Source organism: Trifolium pratense, linkage group LG2, assembly GCF_020283565.1.
Source record: "Trifolium pratense cultivar HEN17-A07 linkage group LG2, ARS_RC_1.1, whole genome shotgun sequence".
Taxonomy (NCBI): domain Eukaryota; kingdom Viridiplantae; phylum Streptophyta; class Magnoliopsida; order Fabales; family Fabaceae; genus Trifolium; species Trifolium pratense.
The window spans coordinates 50415621-50438598 of record NC_060060.1 but is presented as its reverse complement, the minus strand read 5'-3'; the positions used below and the strand labels follow the sequence as shown (position 1 = coordinate 50438598).

General features: G+C 35.2%; 1 protein-coding gene across 2 annotated transcripts; it reads left to right on the top strand.

Annotated features, from left to right (window-relative positions):
• The first annotated feature begins 822 nt into the window (after window positions 1-822).
• Window positions 823-21892, top strand: LOC123909753 (mediator of RNA polymerase II transcription subunit 13). 2 transcript variants are annotated; one of them, XM_045960637.1, is made up of 22 exons: window positions 823-1289; window positions 2737-2810; window positions 2891-3030; window positions 3168-3254; window positions 3435-3522; window positions 3638-3718; window positions 6830-6907; window positions 6993-7069; window positions 7709-7787; window positions 7871-8188; window positions 10186-10245; window positions 10692-10935; window positions 11762-12022; window positions 12716-14104; window positions 15235-15478; window positions 15552-15696; window positions 17011-17098; window positions 17235-17313; window positions 17958-18253; window positions 18463-19531; window positions 20212-20583; window positions 20891-21892. In XM_045960637.1, the coding sequence occupies exons 1-22, from the start codon at window positions 1266-1268 to the stop codon at window positions 21457-21459; spliced, it is 5862 nt and encodes a 1953-aa protein (XP_045816593.1). In that variant the 5' UTR covers window positions 823-1265; the 3' UTR covers window positions 21460-21892. The 2 variants fall into 2 exon arrangements, with proteins under 2 accessions (XP_045816593.1, XP_045816594.1); XM_045960638.1 differs by having other exon boundaries at window positions 848-1289; window positions 7874-8188.
• The last annotated feature ends 1086 nt before the right edge of the window (window positions 21893-22978 follow it).

The following is a 22978-nucleotide window of genomic DNA, read 5'->3' as shown; positions in this document are numbered from 1 at the left end:
TATACTATTCATTGTGGTGTTCTTTCCTCATTTGTGATGCATCACAAATAATTAGTGTTTTTAAGAATCATATAATGATAACTCGTATTTAGAATATTTTTTTTACGCATATTTAGAAACTTATTAAAAAATATACATTTTGTCTATTGTCTTCACAGTATCCTATCAAATAACATGATAACATATGATAAATTATGTCATACGTTTTTCGTTTATCTTATTACTCAACACATAATTTTACCTTCCATCTCATATTGAACTCAACTAATAACTCAAAGGAGAAAACTTAGTAAAATATCATACATCATTTTGGTCATGTCCCCCACTTAAAATTTGACACATCAACAATTTTTTCAGGTTAGCTTTTAACAAATTGGTTGTGATTTATTTTTTGGATATAATATTTTTGATGTGTCGAATTTTAAATGGAGAACATAACCAAAAGGATGTATGGTACTCAAAATCACATGATCATCTTATTCAAACACAATACTCAAAATTAATAAATTTTACATAAAATATTACAAAATATTATCAATTATTTACATCTTAATAATCCATAAACAATCTAAATTTTAACAATGGAATAATAAATTTAAATATAAAACACAAGTATAATTTAATAACCTTAGTAAAAAAAAGAGTATAATCTCTATGGTACCAATTTGGATGAGCTAATATATATAGTTTTTTTTTAAAAAAAAACTATATATATAATTTTTTTTTTTTAACTTTCAAAATTTAACTTGCATTGCAGTCAAAAAAATCAACTTTAAAAATTTAATTTCGACAAAATAGACAACAAAAGTATTTTTTTTTATTAATGATAAAAAAGTTATCTAAGCTTGTCCAAATACATCCAAGATTGAGTAAAATTTGATGCTATAAATATATATAAGTGAACAAGCTAAACTTTACATCAGGCATCCCCGCAAAATTTGGAATTGGAACTGAGTTAAGCGGTCTCAAAATTCAACTCCATCGGTAGAAACAAAAAAAAAAAAAAAAAACCCTACTCGAGTGATTTTTGCGGGAATGCTGAATGCACCGATTTTCATCATTCATATATAGGCGGTGCTGATTCCGTAATTGCTTTTCGGTGGTTGCGGCAAAGATCAAATCAAACTCAGTGTCGTTGCATTTTCAATCAGATTCCCAATTTTGCATTTCTCGTTTTCAACAAGCACGTAACCGCTTCATAAGTCTCACCAGATCGAGCGAGTTCCCAAAACCCTATTCAATCCAAGGGTTCACGTTCATCAGCTATGTGGACGAACGTTTTCAAAATTGTAGGTTTTTTTCCTTCTTCTACATGTTAATTAATACTCTTTGTTATATAATAACTTTGTGTGATGAGCTGGATTATTGTTAATTTAGGGTTGAATTTTGTTTACACACTTTTGATTTATTAATTATTTTTGTCTGTATTGTGATTAATTTCATAATAAGTAGGCGAACGTGTTTAAGAACTATAAATTATCTACCTTTATTTGATAAAAGTTGTTTGTTTTGTTTTAGTTAGATTTGGTCTGTGGATGTTTAAATTTGCCCTATTTGATCATATACTGAAATTGTGTTTTTTTCAAGTCAAGCATTTATAAGGTTTACCGGCGAATACTTCTTTGCTAAGTAACTTTGTTGTTGGGCATTTGGGTGATATGGGATGAAACACTGATGATAGTAATAGTAATACATTTTTGACTTTCAGTCTCCGTCCTAAGTGGAAGAATAGTTTCGGTATCTGGCCGTGTTTATAATTATGTTAGGTATTGGTTCTATTGGATTATGTTTAAGTGAAACTGCATCACTTTATGTATCTGGCCCTAGTTGGTATTTGAGCCTGATCTAAACTCGGCTTATGTATAAGATGTTTCCTTTTCTTTTTGATCTGTTCTAGTAGCAACGAAAACCCGTGTAATAATGCGGATATGCAAAGAAAGGTGTTGGACGGGTGACGAAATTGCTAGGAGGTTACATGTGTCCTATCCAACCATTCTTTTTATTATTAAAAATAAGTAGTAAATAGATTAGCAGAACAATAAAATAGAGGTTCTTTTGAATGTTCATAGATTTTTTTTTTAATTGCTCAATCATGTCAATTAATGGCGTGGATTGATGCCAACTTCAGTCTTGGCTCGCCTTTTTTTTCTCTTTCCCAAACAGAAAGCAGAAATACTTAAAATTTGTTGCTATTGTGGGAGATAACAGTGTTGTCAAATAGCGGCGCTGTAGCATAGCGGAGTTTTAACAAACTATTATTAGTGCGCCATACGTGATTTAATACAACGTCCTCTCAAATAGCAGCTATAGCATAACAGATTTTGAACAAGCCACTATTTTCCACAATCCACAGTTGACAACACTAGGATATACTCCTTCCATTCCTTATTATAAGCAAAAAATCACTTTTTAGGTTCATTGAATAACTGATGTATCTGGTCTATATTAAGTTATTCAATGAACTTAAAAAGTGATTATTTGCTTAAGAATAGAGGGAGTATCAAATAAAAGAAAAACGGCCTGTTAGTCTAATGAGAGATCTCAAGGTCGAATGTCCCTTTTCCAAGAGCAACATCATTCTTAGGTTTGTTAAACCTCAATGCTGCATTTTTTGTTAGATTTTACCATAAATTAATGTAATCAATGTACATCTCCAGCTGCTCTATTTTTGTTTAGAATTTGCTTGGTTGTCTTTATATGTATATAACTATGTATACATTGTTTGAAATTCTACAGGGTAGTCTACATCAGATATCATGGTTTCAATTTCTCCCCCACGAACCTGATCTGAACCCTCTACCTGACAAAAGGTTGGGCTATATATTTCTTACTTTTCCCTTTCTTTCTGGGTCACTATTTTAATGTTACTGGCAACCTTCTGTTCAAACAGTGTAAAAGCGGACCAGAAGGATGCTGCAATGTTGCTGGTGCTTTCATCACATCTGCAACTACAGAAGGAAGGTTTTCTCAGCGCATGGACCAATTCCTTTGTTGGACCCTGGGATCCATCTCAGGGTTTACATAATCCTGGTAGAGATTGCTGACTCAGTGGCTTTGCCATTTGTGTTAATTGCAATTTTTGTTGTCTTTTTACTAGAAGGAAAGAACAGATTTGGTTATCCATTTTCTAGTTACCTAAATTTCTGCTTTCTGTACTTAACATGCAGATGAAAAGATTAAGCTGTGGCTTTTTCTTCCAGGGCGTCATTCATCAGTTTCTGAAACTGCTCAGCCAGCATTATCCGGATTAAGAGGTATCAGGCTTAACATAACTGTTGTATTGGGCATATATGCAACACCCTGTTCATATAATATTCCCATTTATATTAATCAGGATGTATATACATTTTGTTTTCTTCAAAGATCGGGTTTGGAGCTTTTATGCTTTTGCATTTTCTGAAAATACTCTTACGTGGGAAACTTTTTTGATGAAGTTGTTGCGTCTGGGCTCTGGGTTGCTCCTGGGGATTCAGAAGAGGTTGCTGCTGCTCTCTCTCAGGCTTTAAGGAATTGCATAGAAAGGTTTTATCCCCTGCCATTCTTCAAAGTTTTTTTTTTTGAACAGCAGAGTCCCATTCTTTGAAGTGATGTTAATTTTGGTCATTTTTTTGCCATTTTATATTATTGAATTTGGCAGAGCACTGCTTGGGCTTTATTACATGAGATTTGGAGATGTATTTTCAAAGGTCCATCAATTTCAAAGTGAAGAACTGCTCAGGTATGTTTTCAATATATTTAGATTTAGCACTTTTGGCTAAATTGAATCTGAATATTGCACTAATGTTTATAGGGTTATACACCCATACACGTACAAGTGAAATATAATCTGAAAAGGAAACATGATTCTATAACTTTAGGATCAAATCAATTATTCCTAAGGGAACTATGAAAGCTAATAATAACAAAGTCCGCCTTTTTTTTTTTTTTATAAAAAAATGTCTGATTGCAATCAACACTATAGAATATATTAACATGCGATAGACCAAAAAATGACGCGTGTCAGTTAAAAATGTAAAATTTTTTATAAATAGTCATGCGTAACCACATAAAAATGATCTTTGGCGATAAGTATGTTCCAAAGCCCATAATTACAAGGCTGGCTACAGTTCCCCTGAGCCAATAGACGGAGTTATAGGTAAAACAAAAATTGAACGAATCGGTAGATGAAGTTGTTTTTCAAATTGTTGCTCCAATTGTTCCTGACTGTTATTATAAATTTAAAATCCCTGATAGGGATCAACCCTAAAAATGCTATAGTAAATAGCGGCTATTTTGAAATCATGTGATTTTACGATTTATGATTTTTCAGCTCTTTGCCATCCTGTTCTTGCGCAAACTCACTTTTTGCCAAGATTGGTAGGGTCAAGGCTCAAAATCGTGAAATCGGTCAAAATCTGCGATTTTTAGCGTGCTTAGTTTCCAGGTCAGCTTCGCAGCCTGTCTGTTTACTTAAAACACAGGATTCTGATTTTAAAAGCATGCAACCTATTTATTAAAACTGCTGAGTCCTATTTTTTTCTACAAACCCCTCTTCCTGTCTTGCGACCAAGTTCTTTGGGGCTGGTTCACTGTCGGCTGCCAGAGGTGTACTTTGATTTCTCTTGCCCTCCCTCTCTCTCTCTCTCTCTCTCTCTCTCTCTCTCTCTCTCCCCTATTCTGGTTTGGGAGTTGGGGGCATGCACACCTGTTTTTTAATCTCCTTTTATTTTGTTGTTGATTTACTAACGGCTAATAAAATTTACTAATCGTTGTGTCTATATATATATAGACACCAAGTTGTCAAAGTTTAGCTGACACCAAATGATATCCATTGATTTAATTTAATCTAACGGCTAGTATAGATTCACTTAACCAATCATGTGCCACTCTTGTTCCTGATTCACACCCTTGTTGTTTTTTGCTCTCCCCGTTCTCAGAGTTCAACACAGCAGCCTCCTCTATCATTGAAAAGCTGAGCCAAACCGGTTTTACAATCCAATGAACTCTATCATCCCTATGTATATATATATGTGCACAAATATGTTAGTAATTATGAACTCTGTAGGATCTTACGATCCGATCCCATGATTTACAATCTTCACTCCATCTCCCAATCTTAGGTAGGATCTTGATTTTACTTACATTGATTATAGGGATTGCTTATCTAATTACTGTCTAGAATCTTTTCTTATTTTACTTGATTACAAATCATAATGAATTAAAAAAATATACAATAAAATTAGGAAAGATGGTATTTACGCAGCGGAAAATCGTGAAAGAATATTTACATTTACATAGCCAGAAATATGAAAAGACCTTCATGGTCGTAGTAGTTTCAACATTCTAAACAAAAAGAATGAGGAATACCTAGTTTTTTTTTTATTAATGTGGGTATGGGTTGGTAAACACATCCATGTGTACCCAAACTGATTGCCTTTTTTTTTTTTTTAATATATGTGTGTTTGTGTGTGTATAATGTATATATACATAGGGGACGTCTCCGGTGAGAACACTCGGTTATTATGAGAAATAAGAACAATTAATCTTAACCATTAGATTACATTTATATAGGATTAAATCACTCAATTGTTCAATGACCATATTTCAATAAATTTTTTCCAAAAAAAGTAAAAGCACTCACTCAATTGTTCAAATACCTATTACCATCTTTTAGGGTTATTGTTGCTATTATATATAGTGACCTAATAGCCTATTATTGAAAGCTCCATTGCTGCGTCTTTTTTTTCTTCTTAATAATGTCCATTGCTGCATCTTTTTTTCATTGCAATTGCTAAATAAATAAAAGTCTCATGCAATAGGCCCTTCAGATTGCCTATCTCTCACACTCATGGGAATACTAATTTCAAATATAGAAGAATGTCATGATTAGCAATTTAAAAATTGCTTGGGCTTTTGCCCTCCCTATAATAAAAAAAAATTTGCAAAATTTTGTTATTGAAGCAAGAATCAATATGGATGAGTTTTTTTTATTCATATCCTTTAATCACTGATGACCGGAGTAAGTAAAATGTATTTTGATTAATTTTCTTTTATCATCAATTTCGATTTAATAAAAGAAAAACTGGTAGGCTGTAATCATTTTTTTTTCTTTCTCATCTTCTATACAACAATGGGGATTTTAAGCTATTAGGTCACTAGATATACAGTAATCCTTAAAGATGGGAATTAAATTGAGTGATTTTCTTTAATAAACATAATTGAGTCGTTTAATCAGATTTTGATCATCTAGTCACATATTATATTTTAGCAAGATACACACACAGATATATACACACACACACACACACACACACACACACACACACACACACACACACACACATATATATATATATATATATATATATATATATATATATATATATATATATATATGTAACAGTTTAAACTGGTACGCATCTGATATGCATACAGCTTTAATTTTGGAGTACCCGTGTTTTCATAGGTTTGAATGCGTGTGATTGTTAGTTTTGTCTTATCCTTCTGTTTTTACAGTAAGAATAAGCTGCTAGCAGCCTTCAGTTTAATAGTAGCATGATTCAACTGTATAGTGCGAGTTAGCATAACATAACTATCTAAACCTAACTAACTACCGGAACATATTTTATGTTAGAACAACTTTCACAACTGTAAACTTCACCACAACAGGCTTCTTTCCCTGCAGGCTATAAATTTGTAGATTTAGGTTGTTTGCATTGACCGCAAACAAAATTGCCAAATCCAAATCCCACCATATTTGATTGCCTGGACCATTATCTGCATTCTGTGTTGTTTTGCCTCTGTACTGCTTTTGACTGTAACATATTTATTATTTTTTTTATATTTACAGGAGAGGACACCCTGCATTTGAGTTTGTCTTTGCTGCAACAGAGGAGGCAATCTTTGTACATGTTATAGTGTCCTCAAAGTATGATGGTGCTAGATTTTTTAGATGGCCTATAGTTTAGCTTGCAATGAAATATTTACCATTCTTTTCCCTTCTTTTTTATCAGGAATATCCGGATGCTTTCCACCGGTGATCTAGAAAAACTATTGAAACATTCTACGGAGACAACATATAGACTTCCAGGTTGGCGGGATCTTTGTTCATGAGTTTTTTGTTTGCTCTCTTAGAATTACTATTCTTTGATATGCTATTCATCTGTCCTTGGTGGCATAAAATATTTGGGTTATTCTTGCTTTTGTTTGGTGTGCAATGATATGAGCAATGGTGGGATTTTCAAGGAGTGGTTTATGGGGACACCTTTCCTTTGAATATAACTTTGCTTTTAAATGCTTTTTCTTATGTGTTCAAGGTATTGTTGGTTTATTTTAGAAGTTCAGAGGGATGGATTTGGAGAGCTTTGTTGTACTGAGTTTTGTTTGTTAGAGAATTTGTTACTGATATAGATGATTCAATGGGACATGCATCCCCCACTTGTTTATCTTTGTTATTTTCTTCCAAATTAATCAATTTCTTTTCTATTGCACAAGAGGAGTTAATCTTTTCTTTCTCCATCCACCTTTATGTTGAGTTATTGTCAATATATCTGTCATTGACTTTCTCTGTCTTTAGGTGTCATATCATGATTCATATGTTAATTTATGTGTATCCGTGCTTAGTAATTACTACTTACAAATATCCAAAGGGTTACCAACTTCATTTTAGTTCTCCACATGGCTTTTGTTGGCACCATATTTGAAATTATTTTACATTATTATGTGGCAGTGATTGTTTCTCCTCATGGAATACGTGGCAGCCTGACTGGCTGTTCATCAAGTGATCTTGTCAAGCAAAGTTATTTCAGGTCCTTTTTTATAACCCTTTATGTGTATAATTGGTGTATGAAGATATCACCACTGACTGAATTCCATGTTTTTAATTCTATAGCAGTTCTTCCAAATTTAGGGTGTCAAATGGAATTATAGGCCTCCCATATCACATTTCCCAGGGTGTTGGTTGCCAGCTGAGGGGGCAGAATTGTTTTGTTGAAGTGAGCCTTGGCTTCCCTAGATCTGAAACTGACAAGGCATTGCAGTCAAACAAAAATCTTGTTAGGAATTTACCCAAATCTCCTGTCACGGGACACAGTGACCACAAGGGATCACCAGATCATTTGTCAGATAATGAGAAAACATTTCTCTATCCAGCTGAGTCAGTTCTTGTACCAGTTTTTCAAACATCGTTAGCTAGGTCTTCTTTGAGAAGGTACTTTTTTTTTCCAAGTCTTACAGTTTTTCCTTTTCTTCAATGAAGAGTTTTATGTGGCTTTTAAGACAATCTGGTCAAGCTTGTTTTCCTGTTTGATTCTTTTTTGATGCAATGTAATGTTTTTTAATAGTCATTAAGACAAAAATAACACGGGAATTAGAGAATAAGGGGTTGTACATAAAGAAAATGGAAAACAAAGCAACAAAGGAATAGAGAAAATGTCACTGGAGGAAAGATGCTCAATCTACTTATAAACCCTTCTTAAAAAATCCATGTTACTCCAAATAGAATCCAGTGACCTAGTATTATTTGAATCAGCTCCTTAGCTAAGTTAATCTCCTTAAAAATACTAGCGTAAGCTCCAATCAAAGTGCACCAAATAGAAGCATGAATCGCTCAAGAGTAGTTAATGGTAGTGCAGTGGAGTAGTGCACAGCCTCCTTGCTTCCAAAAGCATGTATGAAGCATTTCCCCACTGTGGTAGAGTTTGGCAATAGTGCTTGGTAGCCATGCGACCATTATTACAGTTCTGATTGCAGCTGCTCAGAACCCATATCCTCCATCTGGTGCTGATATTATTTTCTTCGTGGACCCTAGTCGGAGGGATTTGGATCCTCTCAAACAAGGATAAATGAGAGTGGGAGGAAAGTGAAAAAATATGAGAAAAGATTAAGAGACAGAAATTTAGAGAGATAAAGATATAAAAAATGTTGTAGTGGGATGGTGAGAAGTTTTGTTGTATACGGTCCACTCACTAGCTGGAGAACTCATCATCCACTGACCAGAACCCAAAGTCTAATAGCTAGGCTTTAAGTCCATAAGGGTGTGTTTGGTTCGGGGGTTTTGGAGGGGAGGGGAGGAAATATTTTAATATTTGTGTGTTTGGTTCAATTTTTAGGAGGGTATTTGAGGGGAGGGGAGTAAAATCCCTCCTAAACTCAATTTTGGGGGGATTTGGAGGGGAGGGGAGGTAGAGTACTACAATTTTAATTAAATTGACAATATTATCCCTAATTTTATGTTAAATTCCAAAACTATCCATTTAATCATCTTTCTTTACTGTTTATACTACATCATTATTTACTGTTTATTCTATATCATTATTTTTTATTCATCTTACATATTTTGCTTCACCTGGATTTTTTTTTTTTTTTTTTATTACGTTGTCTCAATAATTTTTTTTATAATGTTTGTCTCAATAATTTGTTGTTTTACTTTTTATTTATTTTCATTTATTTTGTTTTTCTATTGTTACAAAATTTATCTATTATTGTTTTTGTTTACGTCGTTGCTTTTTATTATTTTTGTATTATTACGTTGTTTTGTTTTTCTTTCTTAAACATTACTTATTATTACATTGTGACCTTATATGGTTTTTTTTACAGAAGTGATTTTATATAGTTATATGTTAATAAAATATCAATCCATTCTTATTTTATATTTATTGATAATTTAACCTGTAATTTTTTTTTCTGGTTAGATGGATCATAAAAATTGAGAGATTATAAGGATAAAAAAGTAAATTAGTTTTAAAATACCTCCCCTCCCCTCGTGAACCAAACACATATATTATTAAAATCCCTCATCTCCCCTCTCCTTCTCTCGTTTGAACCAAACATATGTGTAATTAAAAATCTCCCCTCCCCTCCCCTTCCCCTCTGTTGAACCAAACAGACCCTAAGCCGCTGTCATCTCTTTTTTAGAGAATTTTATGTTTCCAAAGGCTTACTCTGTTTCACATGCAGTACATGCATGTTTACTTCCTTTAATTTTTACTTTTCTGGGATGCAAATTCATCCTCTTAATTGCTGCTACTTCTATCTTTAGCTACGGTTATTGATGCTAGTTGGACTGCAGCAACTTTAATTTTTTCATTAGATTATACAGATATGTTACATACCTACATGTGCAATGTGAATGCCCTGGTATATGAACCAGTGCATGTCAATTCCTAAAAGAACTTTGATTCTTACACTATTAATGTGAACATACAGGTTTTGGCTGCAGAATTGGATGGGTCCATCCCTGACTGGTTCCTCATCCTTTATTCACTGGTTTGTTGTTCTCTATCTTTGTCTTTTTTCCTTGCATTATTACATCTTTGATTTTTGAGGTTAGTTGTGAGCCCTTTATGTGAGCTCATGGCTATTCATGGGAGTTCCTATATGTGGTATAGGTATACAGAGAAAGTAGGTGGCCTTGTTGCATTTTTCCTCACATTTCTTTATCTAGAATTTTGTGTTTGTGCATATCTTATTCTCTCAGTTTTTTTCTTCTTTCCGTCTTTTAAAAAAACATCGTTGACTTGACATGTATGTATGTAGATTAAGTTTATTGATGGATCTTTCTCTCACATATATTCCTTTAGCAAATATTACCCCTACAATTTTTTTTTTGTTAATTTTTTGAACACATAAAAAGATGCTCAATTTGCTCTTGTTTTGGTTAAAGCTTAAATTTTCATATCTTGGTGTCTTAAATTTTCTTCTGCCTTCTGCAGTGCTGGTAATGTGGAATCTACTGACGATCCTTGGAATGAATACAATGGATCCCGAACTCAAAATAGTTATGATAGTAGTAGCAATAGCAACAATAGCAGTATCAGTAGCTTAAGTGCCAGCTCTAGTGATAGTGATTACAAGATTAAAGGACCAAATGAACTAGAGGCAGATGCTGATTCTTTAGCGTGTAGACAATCTATGATGTCTTCCGCCGATCGGTTGGGAAGTGATGGCCCCAAATTGGTATGTTGTTATCTATTTCTGAAAATGTATTTTCTATTTTTCCAACAAGAAAATTTATCAAGATGAGTAAAAGAAAATGACAAAGAACTTGGATGATAATTGATTATCTATAAAGAAGAAAAGGAATAATAAAGCAAGAAAGGAAGAGAAAACAAACATTAATTGAACAAAGCCACCAAATCACTCTGCATATCTGCTAGGGACCCCTTCAAAAAGCCATCTGCTTTTTACACCAAATAGAAGCCAATTACCTAAGCTCATGCCTTTCGTGAGCAAACATACAAATGTTACCCTTTGACCAAATGAAAAATTTAACAACTTAACACTGCACATTGCCATAAAATTTTGCCCCTCTACTAATCACTAATTCCAAAACTGCAAAAGCTAGTCACCAAAAATTTCCCTATTCTTGAGGCTATTGTCAGGGATGGCTTTTCTTTGGATCAAAAGGAAGCATAATAATGGTGTAGCATTTTTCTCAAGTTCAATGTTTGAATGCATATGTTTACTCTGATATGGGTGAGAGTAGTAATAATATATTCAGGTTGAGCACATGGTCTCCATAAGTTTTGGAATTACTATACAGGTACCTATAGTTTTAGCAGTATTACAACACAGTAGAATACATGCTTGCTACGTCATAAGTTGCCCGCTTATTTTGCTGTATGCACATGAAGATGGCTAACTTACTGCGTTTATAAAATAAATTGAGAAAAATGATTATTGTAGTTTTTTTTCCTTGAAAACATGATTAGTTTGTTTTCTATTTGGCCAATATTGACTTTTGTACAATTGGGAATTAATAGCGACTGTTATTGCTGTGCAGGGCTCTAAACGGTCTCGAACAGGAGTTACACAGTTATTAAGTACGGCTACAAATATTCCTGGGCAAGATGCATACATGTCTGATTTTGGTTCCATGGAAGTTAACAATTCTGTCATTACAAGTTTTGATGAGCCAATTGGGTCTTACTGGGACTGGGGTGATGAGGAGAATAAAGGCTTGGTAATGGATATTGGAGCTCTTTTATCCGAGTTTGGTGGTTTTGGTGACTTCTTTGAAAGTGAAAAATTGCCTTTTGGAGAGGTACCTGAATATTTATAGTACTGTTATTTACAGGATTCCTTCTTTTGATTTCCACTTTTTTCTCTCTATAATAAAGAGGGCTATTAAATTTTGCTACCCTGTTTAAACTGTTGCGCAACACATTTGAAGTCTTAAATTGTCCATGGTTTAAATATTTATAGACTGCAGTTTCGTTTTAACATCTGTTAGCACACATTTTTCCTTGAGCAGAAGAAATATTTAAAAGTTAACTTTTAACCTTGTTCAGTTTCTTTTCATAATCAAATATAATTTGAAGTATAGATGTATTTTTCTATTTTAGGCCTTTATAAATTTGAGTCTCCTGTTTAATACGAAGAGAGCTTGAAGCTCATTGTTTAGTTTCTTAATTTATTATGCCTTGTCTTTCTTTCTGAATTAAGCATACGTGTATAGTAATGAACCGTATTTAACTTTATTTCTTTGTGATATCCTATTTTTAAATGAAAATTTAGATTTAAGGTTGGTCCTTTGGTTTGATTAAATGAGTTGTGCTATTTTCAAAGTTTACTCTGAATAAATGAGTTGTGCTATTTTCAAAGTTTACTCTGAATCTTGTTCCTTAAATGATGATTATATCTCGATATTTATAAGCTTCTTTTCATAATTCTTTCTCTCTGCTTCTTGGTCTCTAATATATTGGTTTCTAATTGTACAATCAATTTTCTGGCATAGCCCCCAGGAACTGCTGAATCTCAGGCACTTGTGTTGTCTGCCCCGGATTGTGGAGATTTTAACAGCAGTCCAGTTGGTACCAATGTGATGGATGTTTCAGATCAAATTCTTTTGCCTGTTGGGTTTTCTTCCTTTGAGAGCTTTAATCCAACTCCTCCAGCACTCATGGAGGAATGTCTTAACAAAGATCAAGATAACTTGAATAACTCCATGTCAATGGATCCAACTAACGAAACTCAAATGTTGTATACAGGGGAGTTTGATCATATAATTAAAGCTGAAGCAATTATGACATTTGCTCCTGAATTTGGAGCTGTTGAGGCCCCTACTAGTGGGTTATCCACAACATTATTCAGAAGCCCATATTTTCCAAGTTCTCGAAAAGCAGAGAGTTCAAATTCTTGTTCAAACAATTACTTGTATGGCGCAGAGCCACCTTCTTCTCCCTATATTGAAGGATCAGATGGGAAGAATGGACTGGTTATTAATACAAACACATGTTCTGGAAAACATGATACAAGTATGACTCTCCACTCAAAAAATTACTATACTTTTGTGGAGAGTAGGAAAGACATAAATGACAAAAAACCAGTTGCATGTATTGTTAACAGCATTGCTAAATCTGAGGGGACAGTACAACCTCCGTTCTCGAATATTGGTTCTAATGCCTCTGTCAAGTCCGGTTTAAGGAAGATGACTGAAGGCACAAAGGACGCAGAGCATTTCACTCTATCTGCAAAAACTTTATTGGCAACTGATGTTACCTGTGCTATGTTGCAAGCTTCCATGTGCAGGTCACGACACACTCTCTTATCTTCTGGTAACAACCTCATTCCTGTTGGTTTGAATAGATCCACCGGGGTTACATTTTCTAATCAGCTTCCTACTGACCCGAGTACCACCACAGACAACATATCTGGCAAGTACGAGGTGAAAAAGAAAGAAAATATACCGGTTCGGATTGCAGGTGATATTGATGGAGTGCTTGATGGGCATCTCAATGCACCTGCACCTGTTGGTGTTTGGCGCTCTGTAGGAGCTTCAAAAGTCGTAAAACCTTCCAATTCACCAAACGTGGAAGTTGGTCCTTCCTTTTCCCATAATTCATTCAATGAAGAAGGCATCCTTTCTTATGTTCAAAGAAAACCCCTTCAGGAGCTTCTTGATGGTATTGCATTGCTTGTCCAACAAGCTACTTCCTTTGTGGATCTGGCCTTGGATGCTGATTGTGGTGATGGTCCTTATGGTCTGCTTGCTTTGCAAGAACAGTGGAGGCGTGGGTTTTGTTGTGGGCCTTCAATGGTCCATGCTGGTTGTGGGGGAACTCTTGCCTCTTCTCATTCACTGGATATTGCTGGCTTGGAGTTGGTGGATCCACTTTCTTCTGATGTAAGCTTTTATTGCATATACTTTTCTAAAATTTTCCTTCTACTAATCCATGTTAATTTGTAAATTCCTGAAACCATTGATGTCTCTCTTGTCAGGGGCATGGTTTTAGGATTTGGTCTTTGGTTATAGAACTAAATAGATAATGATAAAATAGGCTGTATGTCTTGGAAGTTATATTTGTGGTGTTTGTAGAAATATTTTGGTGCGAAGAGCTATGGATTTGGACTTTTTATTTGTTGTGTGTTTTAGTGGTGTTAAATTGTTGTAAAGATTCCATGACATGATGATATTCGCCGTTGGGTTTCATAGCATTCTTAAGGGTGGTAAATTGTTATTTATTACCATCACATACACACTGAATTTAGTAGTAAATGTTGCATATATATATATATGATATGAAACCAAGTAGAAGTAAATTTGTGTATCTTGAGAAATATTGCATGAATTTTCTTTATGCGTTGCTATTCTAGTTGGCCTAGGCTATGACTCACAACATGAATGCCACATGTTCAGATTTTTTTGTTAGATTACCTTCATATTAATTAACATAACATGTCGATCCTCTCTTATTTAGGATGTCTTCTCTAACAATTTTCTGTTCTATACTTTACAGTGACACTTTTGTGTAATCTTCTTAGCGTTCATGTTTTTCTGAGTTGTTTAGCGAACAAACAACTCACATCCCTTTGTGGATGTTGTTACTTTTGGTAGTCTTTTTGGGTTACCAATTTCAAGCATATGATACTTGAACCTGTTAGGAATACAATATAAACCATTCACGCGTCTTCATCTAACAGATTAAGCTTTTGGGATAGTTGGTTCATGACATGGTATCTAGCCTTTATGGCCAAGTGGTCTAGAATATGATCACTGCTGCCTCTTTTCATCTAAATTCTAATCATAAATTGAATTTTAGGACAATGTAGGTGGGCAATGGTATTGCTCATGCTCCAAGCCCATAAAGCTTTTGTATGAGGGGGTGTTATTAGAAATATAATATATATCCATTTGTGTGTCTTTATCCAAAAGCTTAAGCTTTTAGGATGCTTTGTTCATGACAGCACCAATGGTGGTGTTTATTGATTTATTTTTCATTTTATACTTATCTTGGCAGTATTCTGAATTTTCAGCTTCATGCATCTACTGTGATCAGTTTGTTGCAATCTGACATAAAAACAGCTTTAAAGTCGGCGTTCTCCAATTTAGAAGGACCCTTATCTGTGACTGATTGGTGCAAAGGACGCAACCAATTAGGTGATACTGGGAGCATAGTTGATGGAGTTTCTGCAGAATCCAGCATTAGTGAATGTAGGGATTCTTCAGAACCATTGAGTCCATCCCAATCATCTGTTTGTGGATCATCCAGTTTTAAAGGTAGAAGTCTGCTTTTACATAAGTGATGGAAGCCTTGTTTTGGTCTACTAATAAAATTTGAATGTTACTGCAGTTTCTAGCATGATGGATAGTGCCAAGGCGGATGATTCCCAAAGGAGATCTGCTCAAGATATGTGCAATTCAGAATCAGAGCAGCAACCGTGTTCCCGGCTCAAACCTACACTCATTGCGGTTCCATTTCCTTCGATACTTGTAGGGTATGTGCACTTGCAATCATTTTTATGTTTAAAGACAAGCATGTTTGATTACATAATTACTTAGGACACAAGGATTTTGATAGTATTTCAGTGCATTTGATGATTCAGATTAGTGTTGCCCCTGTACTCAATTGGCTGTTGCGGCCACAATCACGGCGGTACATTGTGGCTGTTCAGCACTGCGCAATACGACAAAGCAGTGCAGGTTAGGGTTGTGCTTGTTGTGCTTTTCTTCGTGGTGCAATAGTGGGAATAATCGCAGAGAAGCCGCCGCAACAGTGCTTTAAGTGGGTGACCGTCCATCACCCTCGTGACCTTTCTTCTACAGCTATCCTCTGTTTTAACTGTGCCCTGTTATTTTATAAAAGAAGGACCTTTCTCCTTCTCTGCAACTCCATGCGACCATTCTCCTCTGCAAATCTGCATGACTTCTCATTCTCAGCAAATTCGTTCGAGCTTTCTCCTTCACCCTTTCTGCTGCTCCCCTGTTCTATGCAACTTTGTGCCAACAGTCCCCCTCTGTCATGTCATTATCTCTGTCTCAACCAACACAGAACAAATTGCACATGATAATGATGAGGAAGAGCCTGTTCAATTTTTTTTTACCTGTTCAAAAAAGACAATGATGAGGAAGAGCTTGAACATGATGAGGGAATATACTTAGAGAATTTTATGTGAAGAAGATGCTAATTTTGTGTTTGAATACATTTCTTAACATTCTCTTTCATTTACCACACTTATTAAAATTAGACTATCTCCCAAAAGCTACTAAGAATAACTTTGAATTATAATCCAATTTCTTCAGATTCTGATTTACTTCCAAAGACTAAACCAAACAGATAGAAAATCCTAATTTCTTTTAAAGTGATTTTTCATAAAAAAATCTGAAACACTATATATAACACGGGATTGCTATATTCTAGTTTTCCCCCCTTTTGTATAGCCTTTTGTTTGTTTAGTGAAAAATAAACATAGATGAGCTTTATTGACTAATGAGCCTGAGCTATGTTGACTATTGTTTAATATCACTGGTTTTCAGAAATTAGACACCACACATCAAATATTTGTTTTTAATTCAGTTAGTTAATCGGGCTGTAATCAATTATGGGATGTGAGTGTATATGTTTGCGCATGGGTATATCTGTACATCTGGCGAAAGACTTTTTTTTTTCCAGATATTTAAGCTATGAACATCTGTTAGTTAGTTGCAAAAAATTCGGCATCATCATCTTGATTAGTTAACTAAGCTGCCACCTGGTACTGTAAAATTCTGCATTTAGCTAACCACTCATGCCAATGTAACTTATGCAATAGGTATCAGGATGATTGGCTCAAGGCATCGGCAAACTGTCTGCAGCACTGGGAAAAGGCTCCTCTAGAACCTTATGCTCTGCAGAAACCTGTACGTATAATTACCAGTTGATGCCGTTGCTAGTTAAACTCTGTTATCTCCCATATAGTCTGACTTAATTGCCTGCTGGAAAATGAGTTTAACAAATTGCTTTAATTTATGTAATTGTATATATTGTTGGTTACAGATTACATATCATGTTGTATGTCCTGACATTGATCCCCTTACTTCTGCTGCTGCTGATTTTTTTCAACAACTAGGAACAGGTGAGTAATGATAATTATGCTTCAATTGATCTATAAGGTCTTTTTTATGGCGTTTTTGAGGTTGTATATTTGGTATCTATTATCGTTGCATTCTGGCTATAGAAAATTTTGTATACATGTACAATTATTTAAAATGGATGTTTTATAGACAGTAAAAGGATAGAAGAAAATGTGGAGAAACCATATCAGGATCTTTTATCTTGGAAAAGAAAAAATATTTCTTTTAATGGAGATAGTTTCTATTTGAAGTGCTTAGAGCTGTTTATGTTGCTTGAATTTCTTTGTGTCGCACCATTTAAGTGTAACAATATCAGCAGCTTGCTTCTAGAAATTTATACACTACCATTTTTGATTTAAGATGGATGTTTTATAGACAGTAAAAAGGATAGAAGAAAATGTGAAGAAACTATATCAGGATCTTTTATCTTGGAAAAGAAAAAATATTTCTTTTGATGGAGATAGTTTCTATTTGAAGTGCTTAGAGCTGTTTATGTGGCTAGAATTTTCTATGCGTCGCACCAATTAAGTGTAATAATAGGAGCTACTGCTTCCAGAAATTTATACACTACCATTGTTGATTTAAGTTCCTTCACTGCTTTTTTGCATCGAGTTCTAAGTTTTCTTTTTATTTCACTCTTTTTCAGTCTATGAGATGTGCAAGCTAGGTACTCATTCACCTCTGATCTTGGGGAATCAGATGGAGATAGAGTCTGCGAAGTCATCATCTTGTGGTTTTGTTTTACTTGACTGTCCCCAATCAATGAAGATTGAGAGCAGCAATGCATCTCTGGTTGGGTCAGTAAGTGATTATTTTTTATCTTTATCGAATGGTTGGGACCTGACTAGTTATCTCAAGTCTCTTTCGAAGGCGCTGAGAGCTTTAAACCTGAGCTCTTGTTTTTCTGCGAACCCCGCTGAAGGAAGTAACAGTTCATGTTTGGTAAGTGTCTTGTCTATTGGTTTGACCCTGTAGATTAATGGCTATTATGTATTTTAACTACTAATGAAATAACATCATGATAACACATGTTCTGTTCATACAAGAAAATTGTATATTTTTCACAATAGTATTTTGGCAGCTCTACATGCTTAGATTTTTTTTTTATCTCATTTTTATTTTATTTAATTAATTAATTTATTTACATTTAGGTAATCTATGTGGTCTGCCCGTTTCCTGATCCGTCGGCAATTTTGCAAACTGTTACTGAATCATCTGTTGCCATTGGATCAGTTATCCAACAGTCAGATAGAGAGAGGAGATCTAGCTTGCATAATCAGGTTGTAAAGGCATTGAGTGGTTTGGCAGCTGTTGATGAAGCTTCAGCATCTAATATTCCTGTGCTTTCTGGGTTTAGTATTCCTAAATTGGTCTTGCAGATAGTTACAGTTGATGCCATTTTCAGAGTCACAAGTCCATCAGTGAGTGAGCTTGTCATTTTAAAAGAGACCGCCTTTACTGTGTACAGCAAGGCTCGCCGCGTTTCACGTGGCATCTCTAGTGATTCATCTCAATTGGCATTTTCTAGTAGATCTCAGTCTGTTTTGCCACAAATGCCTTCTCCCATCTCTGGGATGTGGAAAGACTGTGTTGGTCCTCGGATGGCAGGACATTCTCTTCCAAGAGAGAGTGACATTGATACTAGCTTGAGACCTGGTACTTGGGATAATTCTTGGCAACCGACAAGGTCTGGGGTTCTGAACTGTGATCCAAGTAGAACTGGGGATATCTTTCCTCATGATGAAATTCGCTACATGTTTGAACCCCTTTTTATTCTTGCTGAACCAGGTTCTCCAGAACATGGTATTTCAGTTATTGGTAGCCCCAGTTCAGAAGCTTCCAAGGCACTGGCAGATGATAGTAGTGGTAACCATGTGCAGAGTGCAAGTACAGCTGGGAGTGTGGATTCTGCTTCAAGCATCGATGGATCTGGGTCTGATCAAAAGACTCATCCAAGCTTACATTGTTGCTATGGATGGACAGAGGACTGGCGTTGGCTTGTATGCATCTGGACAGATTCAAAGGGAGAATTGCTTGACTCTAATATTTTCCCCTTTGGTGGAATAAGCAGTAGGCAGGATACAAAAGGTCTACAGTGCCTTTTTGTTCAAGTTCTTCAGCAAGGTTGTGTAATACTTCAATCTTGTGATCCCAGCCTTGCAAAGCCTCGAGATTTTGTGATAGCACGCATTGGAGGTTTCTATGAGCTCGAGTACCTTGGTAAGATTGCTGTCTCTGCATCTCTGCTTTATTTTTGAGGTACATACATGGGTTTGGAACATGGAAGACATTTTCTTAGATTACTTAAAGTCAATTAACTTTGTGTAGAAGTTAATTAAAAAACATTTCTACCGTCCTCAAGTGAATGGGCTGTAGTCACACAATGTTGTAGGCTTGAGTTGTCGCACATCTATGCTGCAAGAGAGAGAGAGAGAGAGAGAGAGAGAGAGAGAGAGAGCACTAGATTTTGCTCATTCAGATGTTGCTCAATAGATCACTAGATTTTGGACCTGATATAAAGCAGCGAGGCTGAACAGAGCACGGACCGGATATTGGAATTGAATCCCCTAGAATCCATGATCTGGAAGGTCTCTATATGCTCAGTAAGTGCGAAAAATCTGTAGGAGAAGATAAGTTAGGCAGCTGAATTGGCTTGTCAGTTAGACCAAGCTGCTAGGTTATAGGGAGGCGGTTAATATTTAGATCTCTGTTCAGCTCTATTGTTCCAGTCATATTTTGATCTCTGCTTTTATACCATGTTTGATCTGTTTGCATTCAGATGTAAATTTGTATTTTTCTTATTCTTGATATAGTAGTCAACCGATGCTAATGCAGCTGATTTGATCATATCTTATGTCTGCCTTAATATATGTATATTTACTGATATTTTATTCAAACAGAGTGGCAGAAAGCCATTTATTCAGCTGGTGGATCTGAGATGAAGAGATGGCCCCTTCAACTCCGTAAGTCTCTGTCGGATGGAGTGTCATCAACTAGTAATGGTTCTTCTTTGCAACAATCAGATATGAGTTTGATGCCAGAGAGAACTCTTCCTTCCTCCCCTAGTCCTTTGTACAGCCCTCATCCCAAACCAACTGGTTTTATAAAAGGCGGTTTAGGGCAATCTGCTTCCAGAAAGCAGATAATGGGTGGACATTCTATGGTTGACAGTTCAAGGGGTTTGCTTCATTGGGCACAAAGCATTAGTTTTGTTGCAATTTCTATGGACCATACGCTACAACCAGTTATCCCAGCCGATTCATCATCTCCTGGTGAGTGATCTTCACCACAATTTTTCTCTCCTTATTTCATTAAATTACATTTGTGTGTTGTGAGTTTTTAGAATTTTGAACTATTCCTAACTCAACCTAAAAACAAGTTCAAGTTTTGACGTATATATTGCACCAAGGTGCCAAAATTCAGTTTTGATGTATACTCCCTCCGGTCTCATATATAAGCAAAAATTAACTTTTTAGATTTATTGAAAAAGTGATATTCGTTACAAAGTAAATCTTTCAAGTATTGGTGACAAAAAACTTTTGTGAGGAACTGAAAGTGTTTGTGGGGTGTCTATTGTAGGTTATGTAGAAGGTTTCACTCCAGTGAAGTCTCTCGGTTCTACATCTTCTGCATATATTTTAATTCCTTCTCCCAGCATGCGGTTCCTTCCTCCAACATCTCTTCAACTCCCCACATGCCTCACTGCCGATTCTCCGCCTCTAGCTCATTTGCTTCACAGCAAGGGTTCGGCTCTTCCGCTCTCCACAGGATTTGTGGTTTCAAAAGCAGTTCCTTCCATGAGGAAGGACTATAGGAGCAACCTGAAAGAAGAATGGCCTTCAGTACTTTCAGTGAGCCTCATAGATTATTATGGAGGTTCTAACATCCCCCAAGAGAAGATTGTTCGAGGAATTAACAAGCAAGGTGGTAGAGGTTTGAGCTGGGAAGCTAAAGATTTTGAAACGGAGTCACACTTGATTCTAGAGTCCCTTGCAGCAGAGCTTCATGCCTTGTCATGGATGACAGTCAGCCCCTCATACCTAGAACGACGAACAGCACTTCCGTTCCATTGTGACATGGTTCTAAGACTAAGGAGACTTCTTCACTTTGCCGATAAAGAGCTCTCCAAACAGTCAGAGAAATCTTGATTTAAATTTATTTATATACAATGATGGTGGCGTTATCCTTTTACCTCATTGGTTTGAGCTAGACTGAGCTGAGTAGAGACTGTATCATACCAGATCCGCTGTGACTTTGTAAATTAAATGTAAATCCCGCTGATGTGTTTATGGAAGAAATAGAATTAGTTATAGTTGAGTTAAGAGAGAGTGTAAATGAGCTTTCTAGAACAGCCAACTTTAACCAAAGATTAGCATAATTGATAGAAGCTGTTGATTGTACAATAGAGTGTCCCATATTCTCTATAGCATTAGGGCATCCAAAATTTCATTATCCTTGTAATTATATTTTGTAAGGCAATAATGTGCCAATATCTATTGTTATGCTTAATTTTGGTTTTCTGGTCATGTTTAAATCTTGTGCTGAATGTTAAAAATATGAAACGATCACCCCATTTTTAGCCGTTCGTGTTTTTGAAATATTCCTCATGCTCTGTAGTGCTATGCAATCTGATCAGAGTTTTACTTGTTTTAAGCATGACACTAGTAAACTAGTTCATCTTTGCCTTCTTCCCATGGTAGATATTTGATCTGGGCTTTTCCCAGTCTCCAACATGAAACTTGGCTATGTTTAGGGCCAGTTTTGTTTACGGTTTTTATTTTTCTTATTGTTTTTTATTTTTATTTTTTAATGATGTTTTAGTTATATTTGTGTGTAAATTTATTTATAAAACCATTTTGATATAAATAATTTAGGAAGTACTTTTCTAGAGATTTTTCAGTAAAGTGTTATTTTAAAAATAGCTTACACAAACATGATCAAAACATTAAAAATTATTTTTTAAAAACAAATTATTTCAATTATATTTCATCATATATTATGCCGTTAATTTTTTTTTTTGTTTTCACCATCAATTTAATCTGATTCGGGGGTTCAGTTCTGATATTAAGTGGTTTCAGTTTTCTCTAGTTATTAAGCTGTTATTTTAATGACATAGGAATATCAGTATAATATAATACCCGTCAAGTCTAATCTATTATCTACATACGAACCTTGTTTACCTGGTTGGCAATATCGATCCCAGGGCCGATACATTGAAATTGGATATGTATTGCAAAGTGAAGAATAAAGCTCTTAACATTAGAACTATGAATACACTATATTTGAGCATACCAATCATGACGAAAATTTCTCATCCCACTTTCTCACCACACCCCTGGAAATTCCATTTTTGCCCTTGGTCAAAAAATTCGGAACGCGTTTTCCGAATTTTTTGTTGCCTTCAAAAACAATTTCGGAATGTGTTTTCCGAATTTTTTCCAAATTTGAACTAAAAAAATTCGGAAAACGCGTTCCGAATTTTTTGATCAAGGGCAAAAATGGAATTTCCAGGGGTGTGGTGAGAAAGTGGGTAGTGTGATGAGAAATTTTCAATCATGACAGCAGTCTTTGGTATCAGCCTTGATTTTTTTTGGATGGAATGCCTTTTTTTAATTGAACACTACGCTAAAATGACAATTAATAATCAAGCCCCCACCTTAATCAAGA